Source organism: Cavia porcellus, unplaced genomic scaffold (genome assembly GCF_034190915.1).
Source record: "Cavia porcellus strain 051 isolate PalLab524CR breed Dunkin Hartley unplaced genomic scaffold, mCavPor4.1 scaffold_7, whole genome shotgun sequence".
Classification (NCBI taxonomy): domain Eukaryota; kingdom Metazoa; phylum Chordata; class Mammalia; order Rodentia; family Caviidae; genus Cavia; species Cavia porcellus.
Window position 1 is genome coordinate 80,073,880 of NW_026947490.1, and position 12,254 is coordinate 80,086,133.

Genomic DNA, 12,254 nt, shown 5'->3' on the forward strand with positions numbered 1-12,254 from the left:
ATTTACAGAACAGTTGCAAAGATAGGGCAGAGAAACTGGTTTTGTAGCCTCAATTTAAACCTGTTGTGGTCTCCTTGATTTATTTTATCATTTTAAGATAATGAAAAATGAGTTCAGATAAAGAAGTTAATTCTCCTCTAGCTGATAATTTGAAAGAGAACTTTAATACAGAAAGTTTATTCTATCATTAACCTCTGCGATACAGTTCTTCCATGGAAGGTTTTGAATATTATCAGCCTTCACATTGCTTTAATGAGTGAGCCATCATCTTTTGTAACAACTAAGCAACTTTGGATCAAAAAGCATTTAATGCAAAAAAAAATTTATTTATATTAACAAAAATTGTAAAAGAAAATAACCTCCATAAACATTCATATTTTAGAAATACAGAATATTGAGATACAAAGGACCTTAAGAATTTTTTATTATCCTTGGGTGAAAACATGAAAGCAGGGCTGGGGATTTAGCTCAGTGGCATAAGCGCCTGCCTTGCAAGCAGGCAGTTGTGAGTTCGATCCCCAGTACCGATAAAAAGGAAAAAGACAAAAAAATAAAAAATAAAAAAAACCATGAAAGCATAACAGATAATCTACAACAATTGGGTATGGGTATATACATAAATCTGTAATCAAATCACTTAAAAGTTTTTCTGTATGATACAGTTTCAAACATAAAACAAATAATAAGCATCAATTCATGTTCTTACAACCCAGATTTTTAAATGTTAACATATGGCCACATTTGGTGCAGAATTGTTTTTGATGAAATTAAACATTGCAGTTACAATTTTAGTCTCTGTACCAGTTAGGACTCAGTTACAGAAAACAGAAACAATTCTAGCTGTTTTAGGCAGAATCAGGTGCTCAGAGAATTACTGCAGGTTAAAGGAGAAAGCTCTAGACTGGGCTTTAGGGACTGAGCAAACCTACAGAATAGCATCACCCAAGGGGCTGCCTCTTCTGATCCCCCACTCAGCAAGGTGGGGAATCCCAGAGCTGACGCCGCTGCAGCCACTGCAGCTGACGGCTCCACTCTGTGTGTGCTAGACCCTCAATGTCAAAAGGTAGATGCCCATGCCTTGCCCTTGACATTTGGGAATCTGTTCATGGGATATGGGGATGTTTCTGAGGGACACTCAGTACTCTGTGACTGCATGCAATGTAAGAGGTGTCAGAAGTATGATTTTTTACTTCCTTCTTTATTCCAAACCTCACACAACTGCATCTTACTATTCATCCACACAGAATGCTCACGGGAATACTGACAAAAAAACCAACAAAAACACCGGGTATTCCGGTGTGATGGAAATTTCTTTTAATGCTTCTAAATCAGATTTTCATTCATATATTAACAACAGAAATACTTTTAAACCTACATGGCCTTTTTTACAATTTGACACAGGATTAAATGTTATTCATCATGAGCTAAAAGTCACATCTCTTAAATCTGAAAGGCTACAGCATCAACCTATGTCATTCATCGTTCTGCTTTGCTTGCTGATGACCTTGCTTGCCCTGTGCATAGGACTTATTTTTCCAATTAGACAGTTCTTGAATCCAAAAATCAAATCCTGCTTCCTTCTCTGACCTCTAGCACAAATCCTTACATATGGCAGCCAGCTGAATTGCTTGTTGACAGAAACTCCACGGAGCATCCCTCTTTCTTTTATGGGAAATGGAAGCAGAGGAGAGAAATCATTCACTGGTATCTTTCCATGATTTTAAAAGATGTTCTGTCTCCAAGGTATGTGTTTGTAGAAAACTAAAAATTTACTATGAATGTTTTCCTTTCTAGGGACCAGCTGCATCATCAGCCACCTAACGGGACTGGAGCTCCTGAGGGGGCCTCAGAACATCTTGCACAGTTGGGAGCACAGGCTCCCCAGGCTCCGTCCCCAGCTGCTGTGCCGAGACCCCCTAGTAATGCTCTAGCCCGAGGAACTCTAAAAGCAAGCAATTTGCCAGAAGAACTGCGTAAGTTTCCAGTGCAGTTTTCTCCTTCTTTTTGTCAGGTTTTGTACTATGGGAAGGACTTCTGATCATTCATCTGTGTCTTCACATATTTCTCACATACATGGTGAAGGAAGATTTACTATTTTGCTTTTGCTTGAAACATAACTAGCATTGTATGATTGCTAGCAATTCCAACATCACCAGTAATCCTCACAAACTGCTTACCACTATTTCTGCAGCACATACTCCTACAACAAAGAATCCCAATGTCTTATTTTTGCCTTCTGAATGATGCTCCTGAGTGAACTTGTCCCTGGGTAAATTGATTGGATGTCCATGTGGCACTGCAGAAACCTAGAGTCTCACCATATATTAGCAGCAGTTATCAAGAACGAGGTCATTTCCTGTAGGAATGAGCAATCTTGTTTGAAAAAAACCAGTCTCACATTCTCCATCCTGCTTCACAACCAAATGCAAACGAAGCCTTTTATTTAAAGAAATATTCAACTAAGTGTCAGGTGATGATTTTTTTCCCATATTTTGCTGCCAGAAACAGCAATGTTGAAATATCACCAAAATGTTCTCAGAATAAGGTCAGTCAGAATAGTTTGTTCCAGAAATCTTAAGAAAACAGCCACCATTTGTAAATTTACTATCCATTCTGCTTCTTAGAAAAGCTCAGGTAATTCTAATAATCTCTTTCCAAATATGCAAAACTCTGTGCCAAACTTGACACGAAACCCTTTGATTCTGCTAATTCCTTAGGGTGATCTATACTCTTTCATCATTTACAACTCTGAAAGATTTTTATGACAATGATTCATTGTTTTCATTTAAGTTTTTATTTCTGAGCGCTTTAATATGCAGTTTACTTTGAGCTTTTTTGTCATGCATGGAAAAACCCCAGTGTCAGTCCATAGGGCATATCTATGTTATCATAATCTATAAAGGGAGTATAAACTTATTTTTGTAAGAACTGGGTGACTAGTAGGTATGGAGAAGAAAATAAACTGAATACCACCAATAGGCCTGGCTGCTTAAATGTGTCAATATGGCCATTACATACTCTTCTGTTTGGGAGAAGTGTTTTATTTTATATATATATTCCGGTACCGGGGATTGAACTCACAACCTTGCACTTTCCAGAAAAGGGCGTATATTTCTGAGCTAAATCCCAGGTGGGAGAAATGTTTTTAAAAAACAGGAATCTAGCCTGGGAATTTAGCTCAGTGGCATAAGTGCCTGCCTGGCAAGTGTGAGGTCTTGAGTTTGATCCCTGGTACCAGAAAAAAAACAAAAACCAAAAAAGCCAGAATCTAAGCATAGATAAATACATTTAAACTCACATTTTCTCTGTGGCCCTCTTTCTTTTCTACCTGTGCCCTGGGGAGGTCCTTGAGATTTACCTGGTCCATTCCATACTAAAAGCCAACATACAGAGATCCTTCATCTCTCACATTAAAATACTAGCCAGATAATTTCCCCAAAGGCTTTAGCCTGAGAAAACCTTACTTCTTGTCCTGGCTTGGGCAAGCTTGTCTCAAGAGCACTGTCTTGGGGCTCTAAGCTGGCCTAGGAATGAGAGAAGTCTGTGATGTTGGACCGCCCCGAGGCAATATCTCTCCTTGAAGTTCCTCTCTCTCTGAAGCTACTGAAATTTTACCAATATTTCTGAGCTGTTTGTTACTCTGCTCCAACTTGCTGGCCTTTCTCCAGAAGTGAGTAGTTGGGGAGAAGAAACTGCTTTCTCATTGTCCCCCACTTGTCAGACAAGTGTTCAGGGCAGCAGAGAGCATTATGAGATCAAAAGAGGACACGGCTGGGTGGCCCCTTAGCAAGCCTTAGCTTCCTGGCCTGCTGCGAGTGTTTTCCTTGGGCACCTTGCCAGATGTCTTTAAGAAACCACTCTGGCTTGAGCTTAAGGACCATGAGTTCTAGGCAGTGAGTTTTTAGTTATTGCTGTTGTTAATACTTCATGTGGTTCTTCAAGCCCCTGAGGCTTGTCTCCTGTGATTGCTTGTCTCTGTCCCTCTGATTTTCTTTCACCCTGAGCAGTCTGTGCTCCCTGTGGAGGCCCTTGGCCCGAAGACAGCCGTCCCCCCACCCAACTTCCCAACAACAAACATCTGCTCTTCTACCACCTCACCCCAAGGTTTCCCTTACAACTCCTGATAGATAAGAGACATTACATATGATTTACAAGTATTGTGTAGAATAGAATAATTCAATGAATTTTTTTTTTGTCTTTTTCGTTTTTATCAGTACCAGGGATCGAACTCATGACTGCCTGTTTGCAAGGCAGGTGCTTATGCCGCTGAGCTAAATCCCCAGCCCCAATTCAATGAATTTTTAATAAATGTGAAATTTTTCTCTTAGGCAAAGTCTTCGTCACTTATTCTATGGACACAGCTATGGAGGTGGTGAAATTCGTGAACTTTTTGTTGGCAAATGGTTTCCAAACGGCAGTAAGTATTTTGTCCAAAGAGAAAATTGAAAAGTTGAAGTTCAGTGACAAGAAAGAAATTTGACAAAGGATAAATAGTTGCTGTTTCACAGCTTTATATGATTCTGAACTAAATGTTTATGGAGTTAGGGAATTATTTTCTAGATTTTAACTATCCAAAGTCTCCAGCATTTCCCCACCATGTGCTTTTTGTATGATCCTGAGTACCTCCAGACAGCAAGAATGGTACTAATGCTGACCATAAAGACAGCTGGCCCCTGGCCTGAAGGAAAAGCCAGGCTCTCATTGTACTTTGTACCTTTGTCCCTTCTTACCAGTTTGTGCTCCCTGTGATACAGGAAGCTGCAGACCTCCCCACAGTCACCTGCTTATTTGACAAGGTCCTTTTGTTCTGCACTGGATTTGAGGTTTGAAGTAGAACCCTGGCAATCTGGGTCCCCCACTGTACAAAGCTGCCCTTCCACACCTTGATCTAAGGGAAGCAGGACTAATCCAGTCCTGCAGGTCCACTGTGATCTTGGCCCAAGCAATCTCAAGCACATACTCCTCCTGTCCCGTGAAAATGCACAGCTTGAAGCCATGTAAGTTTTTCTTTAGGATAAATAAAATACCACAGGACACTATTCAGAGGGCTGGCTTTCCTCAAACACTGAGATCACTTCTTTTCCCTTCCAGAGGCCTCTTCTAGGTATATACTCAGAGTGAATTATATTGAGTTGTAAAAAAAAATTCATGGTGGATGAATAAAAATATTGAATAATTTAAGAGGAAGAAAAATAGAGTAAAAAAGTTACATAACACTGTTTAACAATTTGAAGTTTTCTTTATTCTGTAATACTTTTTAAATGAGAAAGTAAAAATTTTAAAATATGCCTATAATTTATACAACCTAACTTCGGAGTCTAAGATTTTACTTTCTTATTTCTAGAGTAAGAAATTACAATGGTAATGGTGACACAAAATCAGTGCATAAGACAAAAGGTCCACATTTTCACAGAGATCTTACCTTTCATCTTTTTCAAATATACTGATTGCCACTGGAGAAGAGCCCAGCCTTTTTGACCTTACCCATCAGGGGCTCTTTAGACAGAATTAGATCTGTCCTTGATCCTCATCCTATGAAGCCTTGAGGTGGAATTGCAGAGCCCTGTTTCAGAGAGCTAAGTCAGTATTGATATATCAGGATCCTCTGTTCTCTATGGATACATCAAGTGGGATGGAACACTTCATGGGGAATTTGAGGCAAGTTTAACAGACTATTACAAAACTGTAAGACATTTAGTAAATGAAAGGATGTTATAATAATGTGTTAATTGTGTAGTACACTAGTGGTCATAGTTCAGGGGGAGTTTGGTGAAGTGAAGAGGTGGAGGTTAATGTATGGGAGGGATTCACAGGGCAGGGGGTTTATGTGCTTTTAGCATGCAAGGGAGTAAAATAGATAGATCACATGGGACTAAGAGGTAGGAAATTTGATGATGGCTGGAACTTGTCCTGTTTAGTCTTAAATGACAAAGTGACATTCAAGACAATTAATCTGGGAGGAATATGGCTGAACCAAATAACCCTCTCTGCAAATTACCCAGTATATAACCTCTCCTCCAATCGGGAGTACCTTGTGCACACACACACACACACACACACACACACACACACACGCACAAAACACTCCTCACTGTAAGTCTGGCTTTCCTATTTGGTCTTCTGTAAAACAGAAAATAACTGATTAGAGTTTTTTTTTTCTCTGAATACCCTTTCAAAGACTTGAAGACTGATACTAAATACAAGTCTTATCAAGTTCCAAGAGGTCTTCTGACTTCCATCGCAAACCTTTTCACTACTATTTCAGTGGTGGTTGCCTGGGCTCCAAGTTTCATGCGCTCCTTTTGAAATATATAGATTGAAACTGGACATAATAATGACCTGAATACTGCAAGTATAACACCAAAGTTGTGTCTCAGAACTTTACACTACAATACAGAAATAAGTAATTGTGTTTGCTTTTCAAACTTTCAAACTTCAAATATCTATAAATATAATGCACCTGGCTTACATCCAATTTAGTAGTATACTATGCCCCTCAGACCTTTAAAAACATTTTTATAAAGCCACAGATTCATTTAATATGAACCACTATATTCTAATTATAGATACTAAATACTTAAATGCCTACTAAAGTTGAAATAGACAATATTTTATGAAAATTCTGTTTTGCTATTTGGATTTATGTGCTCTTCCTTGCAAAAAGCACTAGTAACTTTTTGAGTTGTAAATGTATGTAGCCTCTTGTGTTTTTTCCGCCTCTGCATCCAGAGAATGTTTCATTAAGAGCCAATTCCCACATCTTTTTCTTGCAGATTGACATATTTGAGGATAGAATCCGAGGCATTGATATTATTAAGTGGATGGAGCGCTACCTTCGGGATGTAAGTATATTCCAAAATTCTGAGATTATTTTCTGGCAAGAAAGACAATTAGCTTCTGAAGTTATTTTATGGAAGAAGCCCTGGCATATCCACCCGAGTCTGAAGCTGAGAAAATCTGAACAAAGCCTGTGTTGTTCGAAGCCGTGCAGAGACTTGGAAAGGAAGGATGAGGTCGCCCTCCTGGACATGCCCAGGCAGGAAATAACGGTCAAACCAGACACAGGTGGTTGATAACAATCAGAGCAAACAATTTCTAGACCAGAATAGGAAAGGAGGAAATGAAGGCAGGGAGTGGAGAGGGAGCAGCAGAATTCAATTGAATCTGAGGCCACCCCAAGTGTTTTGTAGGACTGGGCTGAAGAGGTTTCCCAGGCAGCCTTACAGGCTGCACAGCATGCCACCCCCGAGGCGCCCACTCGCAGCTCCGTGATTTGTTTTCCACTGACAGAATCTATACCAGCCACTGAGACACTTTGTGCCTTAACAAGATAGAAATTGATTGCTGCCAGTGTGTCTGTCCGCAGCAGCTTCTTTGGGCGGGAATGGGGGCGGGGCGGGAGTCTCAGCAGGCTGGGGTTTGCAGCTTTTCCTTTTGTCTACAGCCTGATGTTTGCTTTGTGCGGAAGGGTGTCCTCCTACTGACTGCGCTAATGCAGACGCAGAAAGCAGGGCAGTGGAGAGTGCAGCAACTGACGGCTTAGATCCAGCTGCTGGGAGGGAGGCAGAATCTTTTCATCCTTGAGCCTGCAGTGCCTTTTCCTCAGAATGCAGACTAGCTTAGTGATTCAGGCGGTCCGTCATTAGACATTATTAGAGATGCTGTAGAAAATGGTGGGCAAAAGTCTATCTGCTCAGGAGAGCTTCTCAAGGAGCCGTGTGCTCAGCGTGTTTGAATGGAGCTGGGCAGGGAGGCGGTGAAGGGGAGTGAAGACCAGAGTGTGCCTGAGTGGAGCCAATGCCTTCGGCTTTCCACAGAGGGGGAGCCTGGCTCCCATCCTGCAGCAGGTCAGGGAAGGCTCATTGTCCTGCTGGCCAGTTTCCAGCCAGCTGTCACCAAATGGACCACACTTCCCACTTCCATAAACATGCTTTTCTCTCTCTCATTAACAGAAAACAGTAATGATAATCGTAGCAATCAGCCCCAAATACAAACAGGATGTGGAAGGCGCTGAGCCGCAGCTGGACGAGGATGAGCACGGCTTACATACTAAATACATTCATCGAATGGTGAGTGATGAAGGGACACAGGGTCTCCATGCCCTTGAAGGATGGACATTTGCGCTAAAGAAGGCCAATTCTTCACTGGAGATCAACTGAAGGCTCATGGTGGTGGGTGAAGAATCCCAGGCAGGCCTCCAGTGTCAGGACAGGGGATGTCTGTTGTGGTCTGTTTACCTGTTTGAGACCTCTGATCAGTCAGCACACCTTTGAAAGGACACAGCATTCCCATCAGTAAAAGGGGAGAACAATATTTGGCCTTTGGGAGCTGAAATTTTGGAAAGCAGGAGTCTCCTGGCCTGGCTGTTTGCTAAGAAATGTGATACTCTGAGAGGGTGGCAGACAGGGCTGTGAAGAGAATGAGCTCCTGCACTTGAGTCACATTCTGTGCCCTGCCCTGTGTGTGTGTGTGTGTGTGTGTGTGTGTGTGCGCCCGTGTGCGCAGTGCTGGGGATTGAACCGAGGACCTTTGCAGTAGGCTATATCCCCAGATGCTCACCCTGCCTTTTTTTCGTTTTTATTCTGAGACAGGGTCTTTCCAAGGTGCCCAGGCTGGGGTTGAACTTGTAACCCCCTTCCCCAGCCTTCTACAGTGTTGGAATCAGAGGTGTATGTTGCCGAGCCCCACTGTCCCCGGCCTTTTCAGAGACACAGGGTAACAGAGTGGAAGGAAAACATGCTGTTGCATCAGATAGGCTTGGTTCAAATTTGGCTTCCTAATGTGTGACTGTGGCCCGACCACTTGAATCCTTCTGTGTCTCTGTTTCCTTCTTCATAAAATGGGCATGAATACAGTATTGCAAAGACAAAGTGTGTTTGTGAAGTATCTGACACATCTCAGGTGCTTATCAAAGGGACTGTTCTTAGCTCATGACAGGTAGGGAATAGTCCACTCCCACATCCTGCACTAGGAGGCCTAGTCAAATTGAAATCAGTAAGACAACTTTAGAAGAAACTGGACTTGCTCAATGTCTAAGAACGTTGGGTCTTTGGAATCACCCAACTTTGGAACTGGCTGTTTATGGTAAAGAAATCTTTCTCCTCTCCATGGCCGCAGAGATGCTATTGAGACCATTTCAGCTTGACCAGGAAGCCAGGCTAGACTTGTGACTTTTGAGCTGTCCTGGTGCCCAAGTGTCCTGGAGGTGGAGCTGGCTCTGAGCCTCCATTTTAGCCAGGGATTGTTTGCATTTCTTGAGCTTCTTTACCAAGGATTGTGAGATTTTAAAAGGCCTGAAAACTCACGGGACTAAAAGTTATAAGATCCATTTCAGCTGTGACCCCACACAAAGAGGGAGGCACTTAGGGTGAACATAAAGTATCACTGACAAAGATGGGTACGTGGAGCGGAAAGCAGAGAGCAGCACAATTCTGGAAGCACTCAGGCAGTCTCAGGACAGGCAACTTTACTTCAGAGGAAGTGAAGGCAAATTCCAGGTCCATCCTGTGCTTTAGGAGCACAGAAAAAGGGTAGGTGGGTAGGCAATTGGGTGCCTCCATTTGGGTCTTCAGGATCTCTCTATCTTTATTCACCAAATGTGGACCACTCATGTGAACTCTCAGCCAACTCAAAACAAAAGCCAAGGGAAGGTGGTTAAAAGTAAGGCCAGGAATTAGGAAGGAAGTTTCTTTCCTATTCCAGCATTCCCTGGTCTGATTCCTATGGGAAGGGATCCAAAAAGGTATCATTTCTAGAAGTAAACTGACCCAAAAGGTAACGGCTGATTCGGCATGCTTCAGTCCCTTGACTATGTCACATCTACATGTCCCAAAAACACTTAATGGAGGTCCTATCTCCATTCCAAAAAACCTGCCAATCCTAGCAGCCCACAGCTAGTGTGTGGGCTCCAGGTCCTGCCAGTTCCTGAGGAAACCTGTCTAGCCCTGCTGATGCGTGGCAAAGCCAGACAGCAATACCAGCTCACCCTCAGAGCTTAGCTGACTGTGCCAGTTATAAACACATTGTCTCCAGACTTGGTTTCTTGGGCACCAATGCCTTGGACCTTTCCTCATCACAGAAAAATTTGAATTGGCCAGATAACCTTCTTGCCCAGCTGACTGACTTGCTGGTCCCCTCCAGGTAACAGAAAGCCTGGTATGATAAGAATTTGACCATGACAGAAGGAATGAAGAGCCACTCATGAGTAACTGTACCATAGAGCAAACACTGCATAGAGTGCCTAACTGGAGTATAAGAAACAGTAAAAATGAACTGTCATTGGCTGGGCCTTGGGTAGCTCAGTGGACAAGCGAGGCTTCACATTCCAGTCCTGGCAATCTGAAAGGAAACCAGGCTTTCACTTGTAGCTTGCAGACCCTGTCCTTCCTTTTCCATGTTTGCTCTTGCTGGTGTGGTCAGGACTGTTAGTTGTACAGTGCTTGTGGCATTTTAATGTATGTTTTTTTGGTGTTGTCTTCTGATTTTTGAGGAGAGGTGGTCCTGAGAAAACACCTGGTGGCAGATTTGTGTTGTGTGACTGTGTGTTAGTACATGAGACTGGGTGATTGTGAGGGATTTCTATGGTTATTTTAATAAAAGGCCATCACCATTGTCACTTTCTTTACTTCTGTTTTTATGTGCTATGATGAAGTCTTCTCAGTTATAAAAATCAGTAAGATGCAACGGTCAACAACACATTTCTTCATCTCATTGTGATCAGATGACTGAAAGCTTTGTGCTGGTCTCGGGATTTGGAAGACTCTAACTCTCCTGCTATTGAATATTCTGATTTTGATAGAATTCTTGGCAGCTAAATCTTCTTGGGCCACCACAGCGTGAGAACGAATTAAACTGGTGTAGAAACCTTGGGTGTGGCTGACTGGGCTCTAGGAAACTGTCCTCCCTGCCTGTCTCCCAGCAGTCTTCAAGCCCTCCCTCTTTCCAGCTGCAGTGGATTGCTATCTGTCCCAACAACACGGACACACTTCCTCACTTCTAGACTTGCTTCCTCTGTGTTGTCTGCTGATCCTGGCCTTCCCCCTCTCCATCCTCCCTGCCTAACCAAAGCTTCCCATACCAAAATGAACCCGTCTTTGTAACTGTTCTTCAGAACCCTAGATGCAGAATAGACAGCCCCTATTGTGGCTACTTTTCACTCTGTCTTCTGGGTGGTAATGTTCTTTTCTGTTTGCTTGCTAGACTACTGGCTTTGGGAGGATAGGGATGGTATTAGTGCTGTTTTGCTAAATTAGCTCACAAAAACAAACGAACAAACAAAAAACAATTGAATTTGTAGCACTTACCCATTTTCATGGTATAAATACTCTCACCATGGGAAATTTCTAGCTACTAATGTAACATAAAGTTACTGAACACAAAATTGGGAAGATGTACACACAGCTGGCTCCTGTGAGTTGATGCAAGCCAATACCAGCACACTCTGGAGCAGGCCCTAGTCCTGTAAACCCAAAGTCTAGCGCAGAATGTGACTTTTGAGAAATGATTAATAAATGAGTGTAAGGCATAGTGTATAATGAGAAGGGCTTGAAGTTCCAAGTATGTGGGCTATCCAATGAGGCAGTTAGAATACTATGTGGGCCTGCATTACTGTGAGTACAACCAACTCCTCATTCCTGAAATTAAACCTTCATATTTGTTTGGTTTCAGATGCAGATTGAGTTCATAAAACAAGGAAGCATGAATTTCAGATTCATCCCTGTGCTCTTCCCAAATGCCAACAAGGTAAACAACCAGCCAAAAAAAAAGACTTAAAATTCAGTCTTTGGTTTGTTTGCCATTGAAGTTTTAAGAAGAAAACTCCATCAATCCTTAGAGATACCAGTATTACCAGAATGACCAACAAGTTTCATCACTCAGTTCAGCAGCATGGATCAGAAAGGTCTGAAAGTAGGATCCTGGCTCTAATTGTTCAAACAGTGACAACATACAAAGCAGTTTGTGTTTTTTTGTTTTGTTTTGTCTTTTTTCCTTTTTATCGGTACCAGGGATCGAACTTATGACTGCCTGCTTGTAAGGCAGGCGCTTATGCCACTGAACTAAATCTCCAGCCCCAGCAGTTTGTGTTTTAACTCATGAGAGATCATTTATTGATATTCCTTATTGCTTGCACATAAAAGATGTGAACATCACTGCTGCTTGTTCCCCATAACTGTTTTGTTATACCTACTTCAGTTCTCAAAGCTGTAAACAGGAATTAAATTTGCACAGTCACTTATGTGAGTTCTGCTATGGTT

The 12,254-nt window shown here is 42.1% G+C and overlaps 2 protein-coding genes across 8 annotated transcripts in view; one reads left to right on the plus strand and one right to left on the minus strand.

Annotated features, from left to right (window-relative positions):
• Positions 1-12,254, minus strand: part of LOC111755825 (uncharacterized) — a 166,240-nt gene that overhangs the window by 73,003 nt on the left and 80,983 nt on the right. The gene's annotated exons all lie outside the window — the stretch shown is intronic.
• The window catches only part of Traf3ip2 (TRAF3 interacting protein 2), a 40,918-nt gene that overhangs the window by 23,049 nt on the left and 5,615 nt on the right, over positions 1-12,254 (plus strand). For 2 of the 3 annotated variants that reach the window (XM_063252368.1, XM_003466501.5), the window contains exons 4-8: positions 1,795-1,973; positions 4,329-4,417; positions 6,774-6,842; positions 7,953-8,069; positions 11,668-11,742. In XM_063252368.1, coding sequence (XP_063108438.1) covers positions 1,795-1,973; positions 4,329-4,417; positions 6,774-6,842; positions 7,953-8,069; positions 11,668-11,742 — 529 coding nt within the window. Of the gene's footprint in view, positions 1-1,794; positions 1,974-4,328; positions 4,418-6,773; positions 6,843-7,438; positions 7,848-7,952; positions 8,070-11,667; positions 11,743-12,254 lie in introns of those variants that run through there. The other variant, XM_005002220.4, reaches the window with a different exon arrangement.